At 41.4% G+C, this 23573-nt stretch overlaps 1 protein-coding gene across 1 annotated transcript; it reads left to right on the forward strand.

Annotated features, from left to right (window-relative positions):
* Window positions 1-21: 21 nt before the first annotated feature.
* On the forward strand, window positions 22-21949 carry LOC120533450 (zinc finger protein 239-like). Its single transcript, XM_039760356.1, has 3 exons — window positions 22-122; window positions 14137-14596; window positions 19706-21949. Exons 2-3 carry the CDS (start codon window positions 14170-14172, stop codon window positions 20296-20298), a joined length of 1020 nt encoding a protein of 339 aa, XP_039616290.1. The 5' UTR covers window positions 22-122; window positions 14137-14169; the 3' UTR covers window positions 20299-21949.
* The last annotated feature ends 1624 nt before the right edge of the window (window positions 21950-23573 follow it).

Consider the following 23573-nt stretch of genomic DNA (forward strand, 5'->3'; position numbering starts at 1 on the left):
AGGTTTCGTGACCGGTGACGTCACCGAACGCGACACCTGGTGAAGTCGGTGTGTAGTAATCAGAAGCCGAATGCTGAGTAGGTCGGCTTTAAAAAGTAGCACATCACTGAAAGGCACGGAAGGTAAGTAAATCGAGTTTGAGGCTTTCACTTTGTTCATGTCGATTGTTTTTAATTCGCTTAATGACTCTGCTTGGCTTAAATTCTGGCTGCGACTCGCTTCACGTTATGTTGTCGAGTCCCGTCTGTGTTTGCTTCAGGTTTGTGTAGGAATGGCTGCTGTCTAGAGTGGTAGGAATACGAACGAGTGTAGGAAAAAAAATTAATCTTATCACTGGGTAAGTGCTTGGGGGTGTCTGAGAGACGACATTTTATGGATGTCTGAGGTTTCATTTGCTGCACGCGACTTGAATAAGAGGCGAGCGCCACGTTCGTGTCCGTCAGTCCACCACCGGACTTTGCTCGAGCGAGTGCCCCTGTGGCCGGCGCGTCGTTGTTTTTGAGTTTGTTCACCGCTGCTTATCGAGTCCAATTTGTACTTCAAAGCGACCGTATTCCTTTTTTATTTATTTTTGTATTCCTCCCGTGGCTTGTTCTTTGCTAGTCTCGCTTCTCTTCTTATGGTTACACCCGGTGGACTGGACAAAGAGGGGAGCAAACCTCCAGCCAAACGGCTGAGGCCCACAGGGCCTACGCCACACCAAGGTCCCAATATTGGGAGGATCTGGAATTTAATAGGAGTCTAGATCTCCGTTGAGAAAAAAAAAAAGACATTAGTTATGATTTTGTGTGCAACGTTAATTTCCACAAGATGAAATCGCAAATCGTAGTTTTGAGTTCATGAAAACAGAGCCCAAGTTCTTTTATAGATACTTTAAAGGCAACTCCTTGGACATTCATTAGGGCTCATACATAGTATCTGCTGTCCTCCATTAGCAAGCCCCATTTTTCTAGACAGTTTTATTTATAAATCCCCACATGATGCCCTTTGCCTCTGTTATATGGGACCCTCCATGAGTCTTCAAACTGGAGAGGCTTTAGGTAGATTTACAACACGTTCAATAAAATACAAGTTGAATCAAAATCGGTTTCAAAGCTACACACTCTTAATAAAAAATAATTCGGTGTAAATGCACAATAACAACAATGTGTTTCTTGTATATCACATAAGGACTGTCTCAGTGGGCTTTAACAGGCCCCCACAGCTGTGACTCCCCAAGAAGACAAGGAAAAAATAACAACCTGAATCCAGGTAGGTTGGGCATGCAGTGGGCATCAGTAAAATGTGATCAATACAACACACCAAACAGAACACAAGTAGTCCTATCCACAGAGCTTGATGGTCACCTCCTAACAACTTTGTTCCTGCACAGCACTTCTCACCGACTGCCAGCGCAGAGTGCAGCAACAACTCCCAAGGCAAAATGCAAGAATAGATTGTACCACTCACTAAATACCGAACGTGTCATGATAAAGATTTGTTCAAATACATCAAAACAAAGTAGAAATTAACATAAATGGGGGGTGGGGGGACATTGCAAGAGAGCACTTTAAAATTCTTTGTGGTGTGAGTTACAGATCATAATAGAATGGTCCATCTTGGACTTCCATGTTTCCACTTTAGTGTTGATCAGGGCTGTGAAGTCGTTATACAAAACGTTCAACTCTGATTCCTCAATTTCTGGTACCTCCAATGCCTCAGTTTATAATTGGGCTCATGTATTTGCTATGCTGATTGAAAGCTTACAAGGTGCTTTATCACTGACCACATGAATCATCAGGACACCTTTCAGCCCTCCTAACCCAGTGGTTTTCAGCCAGTGTACCATGGAAATAATAGTATAGCGCATCTGGGTCTGAACTTGAGAGGGACAGGCTCCACGAGTAGTCGAGGCCTGTCTGAGGAGAACAGAAGCTGGCACAAAAGTAGTTCTGTGACCAATAAATTTGTAGACACAGCACTTGGGGCATTTCAGACACGTCTCCTTCCCGCTGTAGTCCATCTACCGTGGGTGTGTGGCTGCCAGCAAGCTTCACAGGGCTAGTGGATAGTGGGCATACAAGTTGCCTCTGAATCAGAGTGGGTCGGGCAGCTTGAAGATGCCAGCAAAGTGCTCACTAAGTGCTGTGTCTGTGAATGTTGATCTCAGAGCTGCTGCCCCTTCAGACAGTTGTGCACATATGAGAGAGGTAGGTAGATAGATCTCATGGTGTTGTGCTGTGCCTTGGATGTTTTAGGTTACAACAAGTGTGTCACCACAGTAAAAGGTTGCGAGACATTGCTGTAGTGAAAGGTGAAGGTCTACAGGACATTAGTGAAACCAGCTATGTTATATGGGTTGGAGACGGTGGCACTGACCAAAAAGCGGGAGACAGAGCTGGAGGTGGCAGAGTTAAAGATGCTAAGATTTGCATTGGGTGTGACGAGGATGGATAGGATTAGAAATGAGGACATTAGAGGGTGAGCTCTAGTTGGGAGACAAAGTCAGAGAGGTGAGATTGCGTTGGTTTGGGCGTGTGCAGAGGAGAGATGCTGGGTATTTTGGGAGACGGATGCTAAGGATAGAGCTGCCAGGGAAAAGGAAAAGAGGAAGGCCTAAGCGAAGGTTTATGGATGTGGTGAGAGAGGACATGCAGGTGATGGGTGTAACAGAGAAGATGACAAAGACAGAAAGATATGGAAGAAGATGATCTGCTGTGGCAACCCCTAATGGGAGCGGCCGAAAGAAGAATAAGTGATGTTGTGTCTTACAAGCACAGAGTAACATTAAACATATAAGACTAGACTTACAAAATAAAAAAGGAGGTATATTGTTATTAAAAGTCTAGAAGAACAAACAGTTTAATCAAATAATTAGATGTGAAGTTGGAAATGTTTAACAAATTATAATTCACATTTAGTCAGAATATTTTTACCAACTCTGACCTAATTCCTTCCACTCATGGAAGATTTGACAATACAATACAACAGATTGTACTGTACATCAACTACATTAACTTGTAAGAATTAACACTAAGAAATGCTGAGTGAAAAGAACAGGAAATTGACTGAAGTGTAGAATTTCAATAATTTACTGCTCAAAAATAATGAAAGGAACACTTTGAAAACACATCAGATCTCAATGGGAAAACAAATCCTACTGGGTGTGTCTACTGATCCGGACTGATATGGTGATGTGTTAGAAACGAAAGGATGGAAATGAAAATGACGAACCTACAGAGAGAGAGAGCTGAACTCAGACACCCCAAAAATCAAAGGGTAAAATGATGAGCAGACAGGCTAGTCCACTTGGCCGAAGTTTCATTGCAGCAACTCCAAGTCGTACTCCGTAGTTTGTATGTTCCAATCCCCCCATCCCCCCCAGTGTATGTGTGCATGCCTGTCAACATCCTAATGAAACAAGGGATGGTGTCCTGGGGATCTCCTCCCAGATCTAGACCAGGGGCCTCATGTATAAACGGTGCGTACGCACAGAAATGTTGCGGAAGAACTTTTCCACGTTCAAATCGCGATGTATGAAACCTAACTTGGCGTAAAGCCACGCACATTTCCACGGTAGCTCATGCCTTGTCGTATGCAAGTTCTCCGCTCGGTTTTGCAGACTGGCGGCACCCAGCGTCAAAGCAATGCTACTGTTCCTGTGTGGTTACTCATTATTTTCCTGACGCGGCTTTATAAATACACAGAAACTAACCGCATATTGTTTATTAGTGTAATGCATCTGATTGTAATTAACTTGTAACAATATAATGGTCCAGGGAACAGCCATAGTATTCCAAATACCATAACTGCTTTAGCGTTGTTACTCTCACTTCTTCTTCTTCTTTCAGCTGCTCCCGTTAGGAGTTGCCACAGCGGATCATCTTTTTACATATTTCTCTCACTGCACCACTCAGAGCATTTATATCACTGTATCTGAGTGTGAATCGCAGCAGCAGCTGATTGGAAAGAGAATTATTGGTATACGGCATTAAGGACACGCTGCCTCAGCCACTGCAAAACGTTTTAAAGCCTTTCCTGTACTGACCTCGCGGTTCAGAAACAGTTTCATCCCAAGAACTTTAAACGCACTCAATCAAATGCTCCTTGTAGAACTGTTTGTACTTATAAGTACAATCACCTCACTGTAAACTTGCACTACAGTTATAATATCGCACAACCTGAGCCACTTTATAAAGCGCGTATTTACATATGATGACGATATCATTTTTAAGGTGAAATGCAGCAAAATATGTTTGTTAAATTATACAGATAAAACTTTAACTTCATTTAAATAATCTATATTCTTCACTGGGAGTGTCGTGAAGGATAGAATAATTAAACATGTACTACGAAGATATTTCAATGTTCCTTAAACGTTTTGAAGAATCAGCGCTAAGCTTACAGATGGCTTAACGTCTATTACAGAGCTGATTGTGTGGCGATCGGTTACTTGGGGAAAGAAAAGCACTGACTGCAGTGACGGCTACGCCAATATATATTGAATATAAAACAGAAAGATAAAATAACAACACAGCTAAAAACGCAGCAAAAAATTTCGGCAAAAGTTAAATGCTTGTGTCATGAGCACGAGGCGGCTATGCAGTGTCTGCAACATACGTGGCCATCCACTGTGCATAAGCTACCTTACTGACATTGGCGGGCGAAGGAGCCACCAATTCTTCCTCTGCCCAGTGCCACCACAAGCCTAGAGCCGCCCCTGAGTGCAATAAATTATTTCATCGAAGTGAAACACATGTTTAATAACGTACTTTAACTCCTATCATCATAAAAATGACATCACGTATACATCTCAGTATTTTAGTTATTCAGAGAGCTGTAATATCACAAATGTAATGGATTCTGTGTCCAGTTGGAGGAAGAGAGCCAGTTTAAGAAGCAAGTAGCGATTCACACACAGAGCACATAGAAGATCAAATACAAAACAAAGCATTTAACGTGCTACTTTAATTACGATGTGATTTGAGAAACTGGTTAATTAAACGATTTTAAGATAAAGTTTATGATGTTCTACTTTTAATGACAAAATAAACTACGTGATTAAAGTGGAAATTTCAAGATTGAAGTTGACATTTTGTGCTTTTTCCCCACTGTGTGCCGTTTTTTTCTCTGTACCCTAATAAGCTTTCATATGACACTCAGACGGTGGGCTACAACTCGGCTTTTCACGGCGACATTGATATGTGACTTCTTTTTTATTTCTGGCACTGTGCGATTTTGTGAACGTGAGCTTTCAAGTTTCACCAACACGCTATGTCACTAGAACAACTTCCTTTTGTTGATTATACTACGGTTTATTTGAACAAATAGTATGTTTTTCCTTTGCCTCCACTTGGTATTCGCTGAAATTCTTATATTTTCCCCCGTGCTTTTCCCATTGCCTTTTCACAGAAGGCTGAGCTTAAGGGCGATTTATATTCATTTGCATATTCAAAGAGGCGTAATCCTGGGAGGAGTTACGGCGTTACATAAAGCGCGTGCACGAGCGTTAGTTTTCACGCTGATCGGGATTTATGTAGCGGGAAAACGTGGACGTTGGAGTACGCACAGATTCCTGTATCTGGATTTTTCTGTGCGTAAACACATTTCGGCTTTTGTGCTTACGCCATGTTATAGTGCGAGTTCTATGCACGGCGTTATACATGAGGCCCCAGGGCATCACTGAGCTTCTAGACAGGCTGAGGCGTCGGATGGACCCAAACATAATGTCCCACCCAGAGGTGTTCTGTTGGATTGAGTTCACGTGATTGAGCGGGGGGTGGGGGGGGGCAGTCAATGGTATCAAACCCTTCATCTTCTCGCCACATGAGGCTGGGCATTGTTGTGCACCAGAAGGAACGCAGGAGTCACTGCACCGGCATAGGGTCTGACAATGGGTCCAAGGATTTCATCCCGATACCTAATGGCAGTCCTGCGGTGCCGTTGTCTAGCCTGCAAAAGTCTGTGTGTCCCCCCCATGCATATGCCTTCACAGCTATACGACCAATGACCCACCAGCAAAGCAGTCATGCTGAACGATGTTACAGGCAGCATAACATTCTCCACGGCTTCTGCAGACCCTTTCACGTCTGTCACATGTGCTCTCATCTGTGAAAAGCACAGGGCGCCGTAGGCGGTGCACCTGCCAATTCTGGGATTCTATGGTAAATGCCAATCGAGCCCCACGGTGCCCACTAGAGGAAGTTGGGCCCTCAGGCCACCCTCATGAAGTCTGTTTCTGATTGTTAGGTCAGAGACATTCACACCAGTGGCCTGCCTGCTGGGAGTTTTTTGTTGGCTCTGGCAGTGCCCATCTTTTTCCTCCTTGCCCAAAGGACCAGATACCGGTGAGTCCTGCTGATGGGTTAAGGACCTTCTACGAGGGGCCCTGTTCAGCTGTCCTAGAGTAACTGCCTGTCTGTCTCCTGGAATCTCCTCCATGCCCTTGAGACTGTGTTGGGAGACACGGCGAACCTTCTGACAATGACAGGCAAATATTGATGTGCCTGCCAATCCAGGAGAAGTTGGACTACCTGTGCCAGCTCTGTAAGGTCCAGGTATGGCCTCATGCTACCAGTAGTGACACTGACCGCAGCCAAATGCAAAACGAGAGACAAAACAGATGAGGAGGAAAAATGTCAGTGACCTCCCTCCACCTGTTAAACCACTCATTCCTGTTTGGGGGGTCATCTCATTGTGGCCCCTCTAGTGCACCAAAGCAGCTGAAACTGATTAACAAGCCCCTGTGGTACTTAACTGAGCAGATCAATAGCCCAGAAGTGTCATTGACTATACTCTCATTAAAAAGTGTTCCTTTAATTTTTTTGAGCAGTTTATTTAATTTTAAATATAAATATATTGGGGTCAAGTGACGTAGACAAGCTTTACAGGCCAATAGATTAGTACAGTGGTTGTCTTAAATGGGAGGATAGCAAGGCGTGTCTGGTCCCTCATGAAGCCTCGAGCACCATAAAGCTAGGTCTGACAACTGATGACCAGCGAGTGCCACAAAGCACCTGTATTTGATCAATTTTATCATTCACCTGCGAAGTGCCGCAACAAGGACAGTGCCAGTCAACCCATTAGGTGATCTGTGTCGTCGTTTAGTTAAATAAAATGTAGGATCCCCCACCACCGAACCCCCCCAACTACGCAATGTCTCATAGTGCTGACTGCGCTGCAGACACCGAGAGGGTGGCTCCTCAATGTTTCATAGGAGTGACTGTGCACTCTGACCTTCTAGGTATGTTAAAAGGTGTACATGCTGGATATCAAGGGGGACCCAAAGCCTAGGGCTCCATATTGGGTTCGACCATCACTGAGTGCAGGAGTGGTGCAGTATGGAAGTTTTCAATAAGTTCTTACAGAGGCGAAAGAGTAAAACAATAACAACTGTGTGGCAGTTGAGAATGCTACATGGCACCCATACAGTCAAAGTAAAAAGTATGTGACCCCTTTGGAATGATCTGGTTTACTGTATGAATTGGTCATAAAAAGTGATCTGCTGTTCATCTAAGTCACAGGTACTGATATACACAATGAGCTTAAGCCAATGACACACAAAAAATTCTACTCTCAAGTCTTTGTTTTACAAACGCATTCAACGTTCACAGTGGTAGTGGAAATAGTAAATGAACCTTGGGATTTAATAACTGGTTGAGCCTCCTTTGGCAGCAGTGACCTCAACCAGGCGCTTCCTGTAACTGCAGATCAGACCTGCACATCGTGTGGGGGGAATTTGAGCCCATTCTTCCCTGCAGAACTGCCTTAACTCTTCCATATTCTTTGGTTGTCTTCTGTGTATGGCTCTCTCTCTTCAAGTCATTCAATAGGATTGAGACCTGGACTCTGACTGGGCCACTCCAAAAGGCTGAGTTTGTTCTTCTGAAGCCATTGTGCTGTGGATTTGCTGCCATGTTTGGGCACGTTATCCTGTTGCATCACCCAGCCTCTTCTGAGCATAAGTTGACGGACAGACACCCTCACATTATCCTGGAGAATTTGTTGATAAACTTGTGAATTCATTTTCTCCTCAATGATGGCAAGCTGTCCAGGCCCTGATGCAGCAAAGCAGGCCCAAATCATGATGTTCCCTCCACCATACTTTACTGTAGGGATGATGTTTTGATGTTGATATGCAGTGCCCTTTTTATGCCAAATGAAGTTCTGCTTGTTCCTCCTAAGTAGTTCAATTTTGGTTTCATTACTCCACAAAACATTTTCTCAGTGTGGAGTGTCCAAGTGCTCTTCCGCAAACTTCAGGCATTCATCAGTGTTCATTTTTGATAGCAGTGGCTTCCTTCTTGGTGTCCTGCCATGAACTCTTTTCTTGTTAAATGTTTTGTGTATAGTTGACTCATGAACAGAGATGTTAGCCAGTTCTGATGACTTCTTCAAGTCCTTTCCTGTCAGTCTAGGGTTCTTCTTTACCTGATTGTTGACTTTGCGTTGTGCTCTTGGGGTCATCTCTTCTAGGAAGAGTAGCCACAATACCAAATTGTCTCCATTTATACACAACTTGCCTAACAGTAGAGTGATGAATATCTAAAATCTCTGAGATGACTTTGTAACCCTTTCCAGCCTTTGGTAGATTAACAATTCTCCATCGTAGCTCTTCAGACAGCTCCTTTGTGCGAGGCATAATTCCCATCTGCATATGCTTCTTGTTAAAAGCTCAAACTTTATAGCATTTTTAATCAATCAAAGTCATTCCAGGCCACACCTCTGAACTCGTTTCATTAAATGGACTCCAGGTGTGCTAAATTCGGACTTCAATGAGCTTTTTAAAAAGTCATTCGCTTGGGGTTCACTTACTTTTTCCAACCTTTAGTTTCACAGTTTGAATGATTTATTCAATATGGTCAACAATTATTGGAAAATCTGTGTATTTTTAGTTATAGGAGACTGTGTTTGTTCATTATTGTGACTGACATGAAGATACGACCATGTTTTATATGGGAATTAGACATACATAGAGAGAATTCCTTGGGGTTCACATACTTTTTAGTTTGACTGTATGAGGTTGTCACATCAACCCAGATTTCTAATAATGATATGAATAATTATATGTACGAGTCGTTCTTCAGCTTGTTTGGCTGTATTTCACTACATCATCAAGGGTGTACCCAGGATATCTTATTAGGTATATGTGAATATTCTAAAATGAATTAGTATTAGGGTTACTTAGCCAGTTTGTCCTGAGCTTCTTTGTAAAGCTAAACTTCCTCACGGGATAAAGAGTAATGGATAATTGACTCCTCATCATATACAGACTTATCAATCAAAGTTTTAAATGCTTAATTATATGCAGAAAACATTGGTAGTCTGTTCTGTAGGAAAATTAAGAATGTGTTGGGGATGCATTATGATTTTTTCCTTATTGAAAATAATGCAATGTTTTCTTGAGCAGCTTATGCGTGACAACACAGGATGGCTGGACTTTGTTTACACTAAGTTGTTCTAGAAATTCATTTAGTGTATAGTATTTTAAGCTACTACATTAAGTACAGTATTTTAAACTAAAACCCAACTGCCTACATTAGAACACTTTTACTTTTAAACATTGTTAGTTTCTGTCCCCCTAATGCAGGGGTCCTCAATCACAGTCCTGGAGGGGCCGCAGAAGCTGCAGGTTTTTGTTCCAACCCGGTTGCTTAAGTAGAAAGCAATTGTTGCCAATAATTTAATTGCATGGCTTGTTAGTGCTTGATCTCTGCTACGTCAGGTCATTCTCATATTTCTAAGGATATCATCCAAATAACTTGAAGACTAAAATGGAGGAGTAATTCTCAGTCCTTCACTTTCTTTCCAAGTATTTCATTAAACCCAATAGTGCATGATAAATAAATGATAACATTCTAAATGGAGAAATGCTGGTCTCTTTTGTCATTTGCATGTTATTGCTAATTAGGAGCAATTAAAAACCAAGAATACAGCTGTTTAAGACTAAAATAAGCAATAAGGGTTCCAAATCGTAATGAGCGAGACCACTAAAGTGAAGCAGAAGTGTTACTTGAGCAATTAGTGGTTTTTATTAAGCAACTGGATTGGAGCAAAAACCTGCAGCCACTGCGGCCCTCCAGGACGACAGTGACTGAGGACCCCTGCTCTAATGGAAGGTCAAAGGAGAATGTCACAGGAGCTCAATGTCGGGTCATTAGAAGAAACGTTCACAATTGTACAAAAAAAACAAAAAAAAAACACTCTGAATGTGAATGAGGGCTTTTATAGAATCTGTTTCTACAATCAAACATTGTTTGGCTAGCTGGTTACAGGGTGACTAGGCAGCATTTTTATGATCAGTTTTAGTTTGTTTCCAGGCAAAGGTTTTTGTCAAAAATCAAAGGTAAGCTTCACAGATTGCTCATCAGGCTATGGTAACAAGCCCATTATTTCATCTGATGAGTTTTTTCATGTCAAAAGCCAGCAAAGTTAAGTTCTTCTTTCATCTTCCCGATCCTGATAGGTGTCTGTTTCTTAACACAACCCTGAGGCCCCACTTGTATAAATATAACTAATAACACAATTCTGGGACTCCAGCAACACTGTATGTTACATCCCAGGAGTGAATTCTGCTAACCCACAACAGTGCAAGATGCTGTCTGATTTGACACGTTAACAGTAGAATTACCAAAGCCTACGAAAAAACTCGTAAGTCTGTCTCACCTTAAATCCCTTCGCACCTCTCCATCAGCGTCTTTTGTCTTGTAATTGTGTCGATAAGTAGCAAGCAGCCTACTATTACATCCCCCCACTGCTGCACAAAGTTTTCTCAGCTCAAGTCTGTTTACCTGCTTGTCAGTTGCTTGGAGTTGTATAGAGTGAGAAATCAAGCAAAATGACACCTTTTATAAATACTATATCGTTATTTGGAACACATGCATTTTATGGGTGTTTTATGTCTACAATCTATGTAAACACATTGTAAAAAAGAAATGTTTTTCATGGTTTAGTAATAATTGACAAAATGTAGACATGAAGCGTATAATGTGTGAAGCTTGTAATCCAAATATCAAATAAACACTTTCACAAAAGGTACAAATAGAACAAGTGTGCTTTTATTCAAGAATATAACTGCAGAAAAATAACCCGCGTTGGTGTGCGACATTGACATGTCTTTAACACGACTGCTCTGGTGGCATAACAGTAAAAGCTGCTTACTGGTAATTAAAAAGTCACAAGTTCAATCCTGCACAACTCAGCTATGAGAAGTGAGCTGCTCTTATTCTTACTATTTTAGAATAAAAACATACATTTAATTTGAGTCTGTAACAGCCGATGTAAATGTATTCAGTTTTATTCTCCCAGTTACATTCACATTCCTCACCCCCATACACCCCCGATCTGACACTGCTGTTTTCACATAAAGACGTGCTATAGCAGAGGTGAACTCAGATTATGATGAGGGTTCTACATCAGAGAAAGAATGCACGTTGCATTTTTGCCGTCGCTATACTTTGTATATGTACATGGGAAACTCTGCAGTCTACTTGTGACTTTACACTGTAGGAAGTAAGTAAATAAATCAAGGTAAATAACATTCGATCTGGATTTTATATACAAAGTACAGCGACGGCAAAAGTGTGACCTGCATTCTTTCTCTGATTTAGAACCCTCGACATCATCTTAGTTCACCTCTGCTATAGCATGTCTTTATGTGAAAACAGCAGTATCAGATCAGGGGGAGTGTGAACGTAACTGGAAGAATAAAACTGAATAAAAAAAATACAATGCTAACCTTTACAAGTACCATACATTTACACTGGCTATTACAGACTCAAATCAAATGTGTGTTTTTCTTCGAAAATAGTAAGAAAAAGAGCAGTTCACTTATCAAAAAAAAAAATCGTGCGGGATCGAACTCGTGACCCTTTTATTACCAGTCGGCAGTTCTTACCGTTACACCACCAAAGCAGTCATGTTAAAGATGTGTCAATGCCTCACCCAAACGCAGGTTCTTTTTCTGCAATTATTGTCTTGAATAAAAGTGCACTTGTTTTGTTATACTTGCACCTTTTGTGAAAGTGTTTATTTGGTATTTGGACTACAGGCTTCACACATTATATGCTTCATGTCTACATTTTGTCAATTATTACTAAAACATGACAAACGTTTCTGTTTTAAGAATGTGTTTACATAGATTGTTGTAGACACGGAACACACGTGAAATGCATGTGTTCCAAATAACGATACAGTATTTACTCGAGTCTATACAACTCTAAACAACTGACACGCAGGTAAACAGACTTGAGCTGAGAAAATCTTGTGCGGCAGTGGGGGATGTGATAGCTTGCTGCCTATCGACACATTTACAAGACAAAAGACGCTGACAGAGAGGAGCAAAGGGATTTAAGGTGGGACAGATTTACAAGTTTTTTTCTTAGGTTTTGGTAATTCTAGTGTTAACTAGAAGGTGCTGTAAAATGAAAGTCAAATGTGTTTAGGTCTGAATGAGGCTGGAAAAGACAATACACTCAAGATTATAAAGTCAAAATGGGTGACAGAAATAAAAAGGTGTTTGGCAAACAGCAAGTTCATTCCAATAAAAGCAGATTATACACAAATACACTATATAGACAAAAGTATTGGGACACCTGACCATTACACCAAGGAGGACTATATTGGCATTGCTTTTGAATACATAGACTTTAAAATAGATTTGGTCCCCCTTTGCAGCTATAACAGCTTCCATTCTCCTTGGAAGGCTTTTAACAAGATGGTGGAGTGTTCCTGTGGGCATTTGTGCCTATTCATTCTGTAGAGCATTTATGATGTTGGACGAGAAGGCCTAGTTCGCAGTCTGCATTCCAGTTCATCCCACAGGTGTTCAATGGGGTTGAGGTCAGGACTCTGTGCAGGTCAGTCAAGTTCTTCCACACTGAACTCATCCAGCCATGTCATTATGGACCTTGCTTTGTACACTGGGTCACAGTCATGCTGGAATAGAAGAGGGCCTTCCCCAAACTGTATGAAGCATAGCGTTGTCCAAAACATCTTAGTACTCTGAAGCATTAAGATTGCCCTTCATTGGAATTAAGGGTCCGAGCCCAAACCCTGAAGAACAGCCCCACACCATTATCCCTCCTCCACCAAACTTCACAGTTGGCACAAACTCAATTGGCCAAACCCAGACTCATTCAACAGAGAAGTGTGATTTGTCACTCCACCAAAGTAATTTCCACTGCTCCACGGTCCAGTGGCAGTGCACTTCACACCGCTCAATCTGATGCTTGGCATTGGATTTGGTGATGTGAGGCTTGCATGCAGATGCTCAGTCATATAAGCCCATTCCACGAAGCTCCCGCCCCATGTTTTTTGTGCTTACATTAATGCCAGTGGAAGTTTGGAACTCTCCAGCTATGGAATCGGCAGAGTGTTGGCAACTTTTACACACCATGCACCTTAGCAGCTGTTGACCCCACACTGGGACTTTACGCGGTCTTCCGCTTGATGGCTGAGTTGCTGTTGTTCCTAAACGCTTCCACTTTCCAATAATACCACTTACAGTTGACCACGGAGTATCCATCAGGACTGAAATTTCATGAAACTGTCTTATTGCGAAGATGGCGTCCTATCACAGTACCAAGCTTGAAGTCACTGAGGTCTTCAGAATGACCCGTTTTGTTTTATTAATGTTTTTAAATGGAAACTGCATGGCCAGGTGCTTGATTTTATATACTAGTGGCAATGGGTCTGATTGAAATAAGAGAATTCACTAATTACGAGGTGGATCCAAATACTTTTGTCCATATGGTGTATGTCCCAGCAATTTATTTTCAAATATTGCCCTTTGAGAAAGACAATTATTTTTTGTCATTGGTCTGTACATTGCAACTCTCATTTCATTTTACAGTCGGGAAAGCTTTAGAATGCAGCAGGATGCAAATACAGCTCAAGCAGTTTTATTTTTAATTTATCTTAATGTTGCATTCATTTCTTATTTTCAACTGCTTGAGAAGACGTTTGTCACGGATGTGATATGTGGCTAACAAAGTGTGTTCTGAAAGTGAGAGTGCATTTCAGACGCTCAGCAAGTACAATTAGGAAAACTGTCTTAGGTTCTTAATCAGTGCAATTAATTTCAAGCATTCTGTCAGAGGCTAAATTGTGAGTGTTAGACAGTGCTGTTTAACAAAACCCTGTTCTTTCCACCGACAGAAGGAAAAAGCTTACACTCACTGTAACGTCTAGATGGATGTGAAAGAGGAGATGTGTGAGGCTGACATTAATATCATCGAGATAAGGACCGTAAGTATTAAGGAGGAGGACTGTGACTGGGACTCTGTCCACCCTGACCAGGAGCATCTCTGCATTAAAGAGGAGGACTGTGAGCTGGGGTTAGTGTGTGTCAAAGAAGAGGCTGAAGAGAAGTTTGTCAGTATTGAGACGAGTATCCATACAAGTCTGGAGAGTGTCAAGGAAGAGGACCATCAATATGTGTGTCAAGATGGAGCCTTGACTGGGATGGTCTCTTCTCTGAGCACACACTGTCACTCTCCTGGGCCTTCTGTCAGCGTGAAGTCTGAATCTTTACATTTTGAAACAAACGGGACAGAGGAGAATTTTACGGTGAGAACACTGGAAGATCAGCCACCATCTAAAAGTAAATCTACAAAAAGTAAGTGCAAGTCTGTGTAAGATTCAAAGTTAAGGGGGTGATGGGCCTGAAAGGGTGGTCTTATGTTCCTTATGAGAAAGTTAGAAATGGAGTGAAACTGCTGTGATTTATGTTGTGTTTAATATAGCTCGACAGTGTATCTATGAAGATGGAAGGCTTAGAATTTGCTGTTCTTATATTTGTACCTTTATACAAATGCTCTAAGTCTGTTATTGATGGAGAGTGTTACACAAAAGTATTATTACAAGATAATGTTTGGGAACCCTTTGGAGATCCTTGGATTTCCACATTACTTCCTTCTAACAATTAATTGAGCCCCAAAAACAGATAACCACGGTTGTCTTAAGCTAATAACTCACAGACCATTGGACTTCTTGTCAGTTCTGAATACTTTATTTACACATTCACCATCCACTCTGTAACCCTATGTCGTTAGTATCGTGTTGAACTTTCTTTAGCTCCAATGACCTCCACCAAAACTTTCCTGCAGTTTTTGATCACCCTTGAATTTTAGTCCATTCCTCCTCTCAAACCTTTTAAATTCCTTTATCTCTGGGATTTTTTTTTCCTGATCATCTGGACTATGATATCATCTGGAGCTGGACAGTTTGACATCTGTGGCAGGGCGACGGGCACTGAGCAGGCTCCTGTCAATCGTGGAGAATTCACTGCATCCACTAAACAGTATCATCTCCAGTCAGAGGAGCAGCTTCAGTGACAGACTGCTGTCACTGTCCTGCTCCACTGACAGACTAAGGAGATCGTTCCTTCCCCACACTATACCACTCTTCAATTCCACCCCTTAAACGTTAACAGACAATAACTTTGTATAATGTTATACCTGCATTTTTATCACTCTTTAATATTGTTTTTTTATCAGTAAGCTGCTGCTGAAGTATGTGAATTTCCCCTTGCGATTAATAAAGTATCCATCTATCTGTCTGTCTTCAGATCAGGCCACAGTATTTGCATTGTTGTCCGTTTTAATGACTCAATTTCTATTTATCTTCTCTGCTGTACTTCTTGATAGCATTTTTATATTAAATGTTCCTTTAATAATAGCTAGCAGTCCAGGCTGTGAAGAAGCAAAACTGTTCCAACCCATGATGCTTCATCTACCATGAGGTGTTGGTAGTGCTATTTTACCTCCAGAGTACAGTAGAGTCCCGCTAATCCGAACTAACTGGGACTGAACCCTGTTCGGATTAGCGAAATTTCGGATTAGGCGGAGTTTTGTCATATAATGCCATATATTGATTTTATGAGGCGTATTAAGCGTCTGATGTGTCAAGAATTAAAGGTAAGAAATTACATATTCTAGTACACTGCAATTTAAACTGCACTGTAGTGTGACTGTAATCGGAGGTAAAATCGATATGACGGGCGGTGCGTGAGTAGTAGCGGAAGGGCAGTGACCTAGACCCCCCGCCTAGACCTACGCATTCCTCTTGATTTCCATTCCCAAACTATGAATCACTGAGTCAGTGTGCCACCTGCTACTGCTGAGTGATGTGTTTTGTGCAATGTTATTGTTCGTGTGCGCGCACTTGCTCTGTGTTTTGTGAGTAGTGTGCAGTGTGGTTTCTTTACATTCTGTACTTGTCCCTGCTGTTAATCATCATGGCAAGCAAACGTAAACATAACTCGTGTACATTAAAAGAAAAACTGGAAGTGTTGAAAAGACTTGACAAAGGTGAAAGTGCCACTCAGTTATCGAAGGAATTTGGTGTCAGGAAAGCAACAATTTCCAATTGGAAAAAGAACAGAGGTAAAATTGAGCAGTTTTGCACTACCACAAGTGAAAAAACGATTGAAAAACGTAGCAAGACGACAGTGTCTTCTTACGAAAAATTGGACAAAGCACTTTTCTTATGGTTTACACAAGAAAGACAGAAAGGAATCCCTATCACTGGCCCTCTGATTCAAGAAAAGGCGCTTCAATTGAACAAGCTCATGGACGGTGACGTATCATTTACGGCTATTTGTGGTATCTTAGTCCGATGGAAGAAAAGACACGGAATCAGGCAGCTTACAATAACTGGGGAGAAATTGTCAGCGGACAACGAAGCAGCGGTTGAATACCTTGAGGAGTTCAAATGCATCATTTCTTCCTACTCGCCCCAGCAAGTTTACAACGCAGATGAGTCAGCTGATCTCGACGCAGACGACAGTGAGGAGGAAGGGGACGTGCCGACTGATGTTGTTCCACACACTGCCGCAGCCAGTGCCCTTGATCTTGCTTTGCGCTACGTTGACCAACACGCCGATGCAACCTCAACAGATATTATGTTTATGTGGCGTTGGCGAAACATTGCTTCTTCAAGCCGTTTTAGTTCGTTGCGTCAGAAGAAGATCACTGACTTTATCTCTTAGATAATGGTTTGCTTTTTACGTTTTGTGTAAATGCTGTACAGAACATGGATTCTACATGTGTGAGTAAATTCGAACTTGTTTCAATTTTAAGGCTGTATTTTGGATTTTTAGTTAGACAGCGAAATTGAAAAATTACAAGTTTCTTAAATGTACGACATAACTTGAAAAAACTTGTTTTCTTTACTTTTCCCAGTTCAGAAATTTTATAAAAATTATTTTTTTCCATAGTCCTGTTCAGATTAGGCGGATTTTCGGATTAGCGGGACTCTACTGTATTGTGAACTGGTAATACAAACTTGGCAAAAAGAGTTGAAAAGCCTTAAAATAACCCACATACCCATGCCAGGGCCTTCAGTAGCCTTCCTAAAGGTAGGCCTCACCCCAAACAGTCTGACCCTAATCTCCACAGCAGTCTTTGGCCTGCTCATAGTTCAAAATGAAGTGCAGGAATTGAAACAAAGCCGTCCTCAAATATCAATGAATTGATTATTTAACACTATAATCACCAAAGCCTACAAAAAAACTCCTGGCCCACCTTAAATTCCTTTGCACCTCTCCGTCAGCGGCTAGTGTATTGTAAATGTGTCGATCAACACAATCATCAAGCAGCCTGCTATCCCATCCTCCCCACCAACACAGAAAGGGCAGAAAGTTCTCTCAGCTCATGTCTGTTTACCTGCATGTGAGTGGCTGGGAGTTGTAGGGTGTAAATAATAGATCGTGATTTGGAATACATGCATTCCGTGTGTGTTCCGTGCCTACAACAATCTATGCAAACACATTGTCAAAACAAATGTTTTTCATGTTTTAGTAAAAATTGACAAAATGTAGACATCAAGTGTATAATGTGTGAAGCCTGAAGTTCAAATATGAAATAAACCCTTTCACTAAAGTTACAAGTATAACAAAAGAAGTGCGCTTTTATTCAAGAACATAACTGCAGAAAAAGAACACGCATTAGGGTGTGTTTTGTCTTGGTGGAGTAATATACTATGCTCTACTTTCCCAAATTGTATTAATATGTAGCCTTTGTCAGAATGCATCAGATCTCACAGACTTACCACTGTTTATAAGGTATTATAGTATATAACTTCTCCCTGCCTTTCCTTCTACATCTATAACCTCAGGCAATTAGGTATAGTAAAAGACAAGCAGGGGTTAAATTACAATTTAAACAATGTATTATAGGTAATATTCATAAATAATAACAATATGCAAAGTACATTTGAATATTGGCAACCATACAACCTGATTAAATGGTGATGTGTAGTTTCAGGTGGCATACAGACTTGTTAGTTAACAAGTTAGCTAGTTAAAACATTAGTTGGCTGCCAAGCTTTGCTCTTCATTGTGTTGTCTTTTTTAGTTCATGGTGTGATGGTCTTCATCAAATGTTAGTAAGATAGAGAGTGTGAGGTTAAACAAGTAAATTTATAGATTCTCTGTCCAACCCCTAGAGCCAATAGGACGTCATGGTACTTAAAAGCTTCTGATCCAAGCCAATTCCAAACTGCCATACTTCAGACCAATGGGGGAATAGAACATCTTAACACCTGCCACCCCCCAAGACCATATGTTAAGATAAAGCTTGGCAGTTATGTGGCCTGGCTTTCTCATGGTGGTTGAAAGACTTTAGCAGAGAAACACTCACCAAACTGGTTTAAGGCACATCCTCGCAACTCTGTCGTAAAATTCAAAGAGACTCAGTCGTAATGGGAGGGTTAACATGAATGCTTCTCACTAAAGTAAAACTAAATTACACTGCTTTGCCTAAGTTACAAATAAAGACATACAAAATATGTATCAAGTTATATGCAAAATCTTGCATCACAACAGGGTGTGACATTGACATGTCCTCACTACAACTGCTTTGGTGGCGCAGCAGTAAGAACTGCTGACTGGTAATCAAAAGGTCGCCAGTTCAATCCTGAACACCTCTGTTTTGAGTAGTGAGCTGCTGTTATTCTTACTATTATAGAATAAAAACATACATTTGATTTAAGTCTGTAACAGGCAGTGTAAATATATGGTACTTGTAATTCAGTTTTATTCCCTCAATCGTCTCCCACCAAACGGTCCCCCCGATCTGACATTACTGTTTTCACATAAAGAATTTCTATAACCGAGGTGAACTTAGATGATGATGAGGGTTCTACATCAGAGAGAGAGAATGCACGTCACACTTTTGTCATCACTGTACTTTGTATATAAAAGCCAGATTGAATGTTATTTACCTTGATTTATTATCTTTGTGCAGCATAAAGTCACAAGTAGACTTGGCCTTCTCAATCTCTCTTAGGTTCAGGTCTTTCCCTTTTTTTGGAATTTCTGTGTACATGACAACTTTCAAGTCTTACTGGGTACATGACATCAGCCATTTTCGTAAACCACCCCCTAGAACTTTCTTGTCTCTGTACCTAACCATTTCAGCAGTCTCTTCAGGCTGTTTCTCAGACACATGCTATATATTTCTTTTAATGTACACTGCATACCAAAACACTTTATGTGCATAAACTCTATTACCACTTTACTCTCTCACATTAACACAGAAAGGTAAAATTCACAAGGTGGATGTTCCACCACGTGTATCTTAAGTTTAATGCTTGCTTATACGTATCAAAGTTTGTTTGTAATTTCTGGAAGCATTTGTTTGTTATAATGCAATGTAAATATTAGGACAATGGATTAAAAAAAAAACATAAGCTTTTCTTTTTTTTTCTTTTAAACTTTACACAGGAAGCAAACATCTCTGCATTTGTGAATGTGGCAAACAATTCTCTGACAAGAGCAGTCTTCAGAGACACACCAGAACTCACACCGGAGAGAAGCCATACAGCTGTTTGGAATGTGGCAAACGGTTTTCACTAAGGAGCAGTCTTCAGACTCATAAGAGAATTCACACGGGAGAGAAGCCACATTGTTGTTTCGAGTGTGGCAAACAGTTTTCACAAAATGCCCATCTGCAGACCCACAAAAGAATTCACACGGGACTGAAGCCATTTTGCTGTAATGAATGTGGCAAACAGTTTTCGCTAAGGAGTAGTCTTCAGACCCACATTAGAACTCACACTGGAGAAAAGCCGTATTGCTGTTACGAATGTGGCAAACAATTCTGTCGCAGGAGTCTTCTTCAGATACACTTTAGAACTCACACAGGAGAGAGGCCCTATTGTTGTCCTGAATGCGGAAAACAATTCTCAGACAGAAGTACTCTTCGAAGCCACAAAAGAATCCACACTGGAGAGAAGCCATATTGCTGTTCTGAATGTGGCAAACGATTTTCTCATATAACCAGCTTTAAGAAACACTCTGCAATTCACATGAGATAAGGAGGAAGCTTTAAAAGAGTAAGTTGTCAGGTGAAGAAGAAATAAAATGGAGCTCTCCCAACTACCCATATCTTGATAAGTACCTTTGTGTGGTGGGCTTCATTGTATAAGGCCCCATTCCCAATCTCATCAAGTATAAAGAGGATCCAAAAAAGTCATTAATTTTGGGCACTCATATCTTTAGATAAAAAGGTGCCCATTCTATTGTTTAGCCCTTGGGTAGGGGTAAATGATAGTAATAGTGATAGTAGAATATCTGCTGGTGAGTAGAAGATCTCAAATGTTGTGACAGTCCAGATAGACAATGATACCGATTAGGCCCCAAACATGCAAGATAAGCAAGAAATGAAGAGACCTGAACATGGTCCAGTGGTCAGTGGAAGATAAAGACAAGATCATGTACTGCCACCTTTTTGCAAAAAATCCAGAATTTTCAAATAAATGGATGTGGCGGATTCTTGCAAAATTGTTGGAATCCAGAAAAGTACACCATACGTCTAAATTGAGTAAGAGAACCACTGCAAACTGAAGATCTCTGTTTTTGAATTATTAAAGTAAATACGTCCACAGTGATTAAAATCCCTTCAAAGAATGGTAAAGGATTAAATAATGCTGCAATAACTCAAGACCCTGTGGTAATGCATACCACAAGGATTGTCATTTACAAAGAAAGGTAACTTTGTGTTTTAAAGTTTAATTAGAAGGAAATATAGATCAAAACAAGACACTTAACCTTTTTAGCTTGTTTATCGTGCATGGAAGTGCTGCCACAACCGCATGCCACCATTTTGATAGAATTCCACTACAAGGCCTAGTCGGACAAGTGAAGGCCTGCATAAATTCCCACTTTGCTTGGATCCACGCGCTGGTGCCTTGCAGCCAACCATCACTGTTAGAAAGAGGTGCTGATTTGTATAAGTAGAGAAAAAATCTACTTAATTACTTAAAGTAAATGGGATTCTGTAGCTTCTAAGGAGTGTAGCTTAATGGTAAAGCGGTAACCCCTACTCATATGAAAAGTATGAAAGTTGCTTACCATTGTGAAAGGTGACAGAATACTTGAGCTCGACATGGTTGCTCATTGCTCGTAAAATTCACCCGCATACCCGCAGCAGGATATTGAATTAAATATCTGGTTCCCCTCGACTTGCATTGCTGTGTGGCGTGAATGTGCCTGCAACTGCCGTGATATGTGAACAGCGGTCAGTGACTGAATGGAAGGTCTCGACGGCCTTATAAAACCAGTTTCCGGCCATCCAGGTTTGTTAGTTGACCACAGGAATGAGGTTTGGAGAGCACATCTAATTTTTGGTAACTTAAGGAATTGGCTTGTGAATTTTAATTTTTATTGTAAGTTATTATATATTTTTTTTGTATGTGTCTCTTAGTTGGATGTATGTGTATATTTTTGGTGGTGGTGCAGATTTGCATATACACACATTATTTTGCTTTATTCTTTAAGGATCTTCCTGAACTGTGTGTGTAGGGGGAAGACTGACTGCTTTAGTTTTGTGTATCTTTTTTCTTCATTATGTAAATGTTCACTATTTCTTTGCCCTTTGTAGTTTTGATTGTGTGTGTCAGTTGTGAAAGACTGTGTTTATTTAAAAAACGATATTCTGTAAATAAACTGCACCATTGGTTTGCCCAGCATGTATTGTCAGTGTCTTGTCTATCAATCTGATCAGGTTTGGTCCATTAACTACTAAGATTTCCAAAGGGTAGCCTGCGCGTGGTGTATCGCATTTGGTGGTAGCAGAGGGATCGATTAGGCAGTGAGGTAGAGAGCGAGGACATTATTCCTTTCGTGAGTACAGATGACGACTGTGAGTAAGCCTGAAGTTGGAACTGTAGATAAAGGCCATTGAGTTGACTCATGTGCAGCGTAGACAATCGAGGGCACCACCAGCATAGGTTATATCAGTGTTCATCACTGTCCTGAAGGACAAGGACATCTTGTGATATAGCGGGTCCGCGGCTCAGAAGGAAAGGCCAGTTTCTTAATAATCACCACACTCACGGCTTAAGGATGGGTCGTGGTCATGTGGCTGGTGCGGTTCCAGAGCACGATGCGGGTGTGGCCATTTCCGCACTGAAGTGCAGAGGTGTAGGAGTCGCCCGTGTCCATAATTGATGCAGGCAGCTGCTGATTGCCACATCCCCATTATAAATAGGAGGAGCGTGAGTGCGGACGGGAGAAAAATAAAAGAATGGAGGTTAGTGGAGAGAAGAGGAAAGCAGGAAGAAAAAAAAGTGTGGGAGTGAGTGAGCAAAAGCAGGCTCTCTTGGGAGTGTATGGCCGACACTCGTGGGGGCAGCAGGAAGCGGTTGCTTCAGCTGAGCGATCTCAGGAGCCTGGAGTGTCACAGAAGGTGGTTGACTCGTCGCGGGAGTCAGGGTGGTCACTGGGGAACCCAGCAGGAGCGATACGTAGCCAGGGGATGAAAGGCTACCGGACCAGGTGAAGGTTAGCTGCTGGTAGGGCGACTCCCCTGTTGCAAATCCAGATGGAAGAAGCAGGGGAGCCACCAAGTAGAAGGAAGAAGGCACTGGGTTTTTAAAAAGGGAACTGCTTCCAGCCTGTTGTTTTTAGCAACGTTTAATGGATTTATTTATATGGGATTTTAACCTCCACTTGGGGTTTTAATGGATTATTTATTTATGGAACTTTGATGCACTGCACTTTGGACACTGTTTTTGGTTTTTTTTTTTTTAATAGAAACACTTGTTCACTTTTTGCACCATCCCCTTACTTGGCTTGATTTGGCCCCATCTGCCAATTCATCCGGTTACGTTATCGACGGTGTGGGGTTCAAGGGCTCCCAAATCTAGAAGAGGGAACATGGAGCAGGACCCTCATCATCACACATCTCAAGAACCTCCAACTGCATGGACAAATCAACGTACGGCAGCAGTAAAAGTCCCCAGTGCCAGATGAACCTACAGAAAGGAAGAGCAGATTGTCAAAGAGATCATGGGATTCTCCTCACCCAATGCCAGAAGAGATACTGGAGTGCGATATACCTGGAAACCTGCAAAAAGATACCTGCAGCGTGTAGCTGGCCAAGCTCAGAGTGGGCAGTCCATTGGGTACCATTGCTTACGGAGAAAGGTACAGCAGGAAAACGTGAGTCTGAAATGTGGGATGTTTTATGTTGGAATGTTTGCTAATGGCCTATTCCTTCCACAGAGCAGAAACACGGCCTAAGGTAGGTGACAGAAATACAAAACACACAATCGTTAACAGAAAAATAGTACTTGGGTTGAGATTTAAT

Source organism: Polypterus senegalus, chromosome 8 (genome assembly GCF_016835505.1).
Source record: "Polypterus senegalus isolate Bchr_013 chromosome 8, ASM1683550v1, whole genome shotgun sequence".
In the NCBI taxonomy this organism is placed as follows: Eukaryota; Metazoa; Chordata; class Cladistia; order Polypteriformes; family Polypteridae; genus Polypterus; species Polypterus senegalus.

Bases quoted from the DNA above. Each gene is read 5' to 3' on its own strand.
- LOC120533450 (XM_039760356.1), top strand. From the start codon at position 14,170: ATGGATGTGAAAGAGGAGATGTGTGAGGCTGACATTAATATCATCGAG. The intron at 14,597-19,705 runs GTAAGTGCAAGT...AACTTTACACAG, and splicing joins TAAAAGTAAATCTACAAAAA to GAAGCAAACATCTCTGCATT.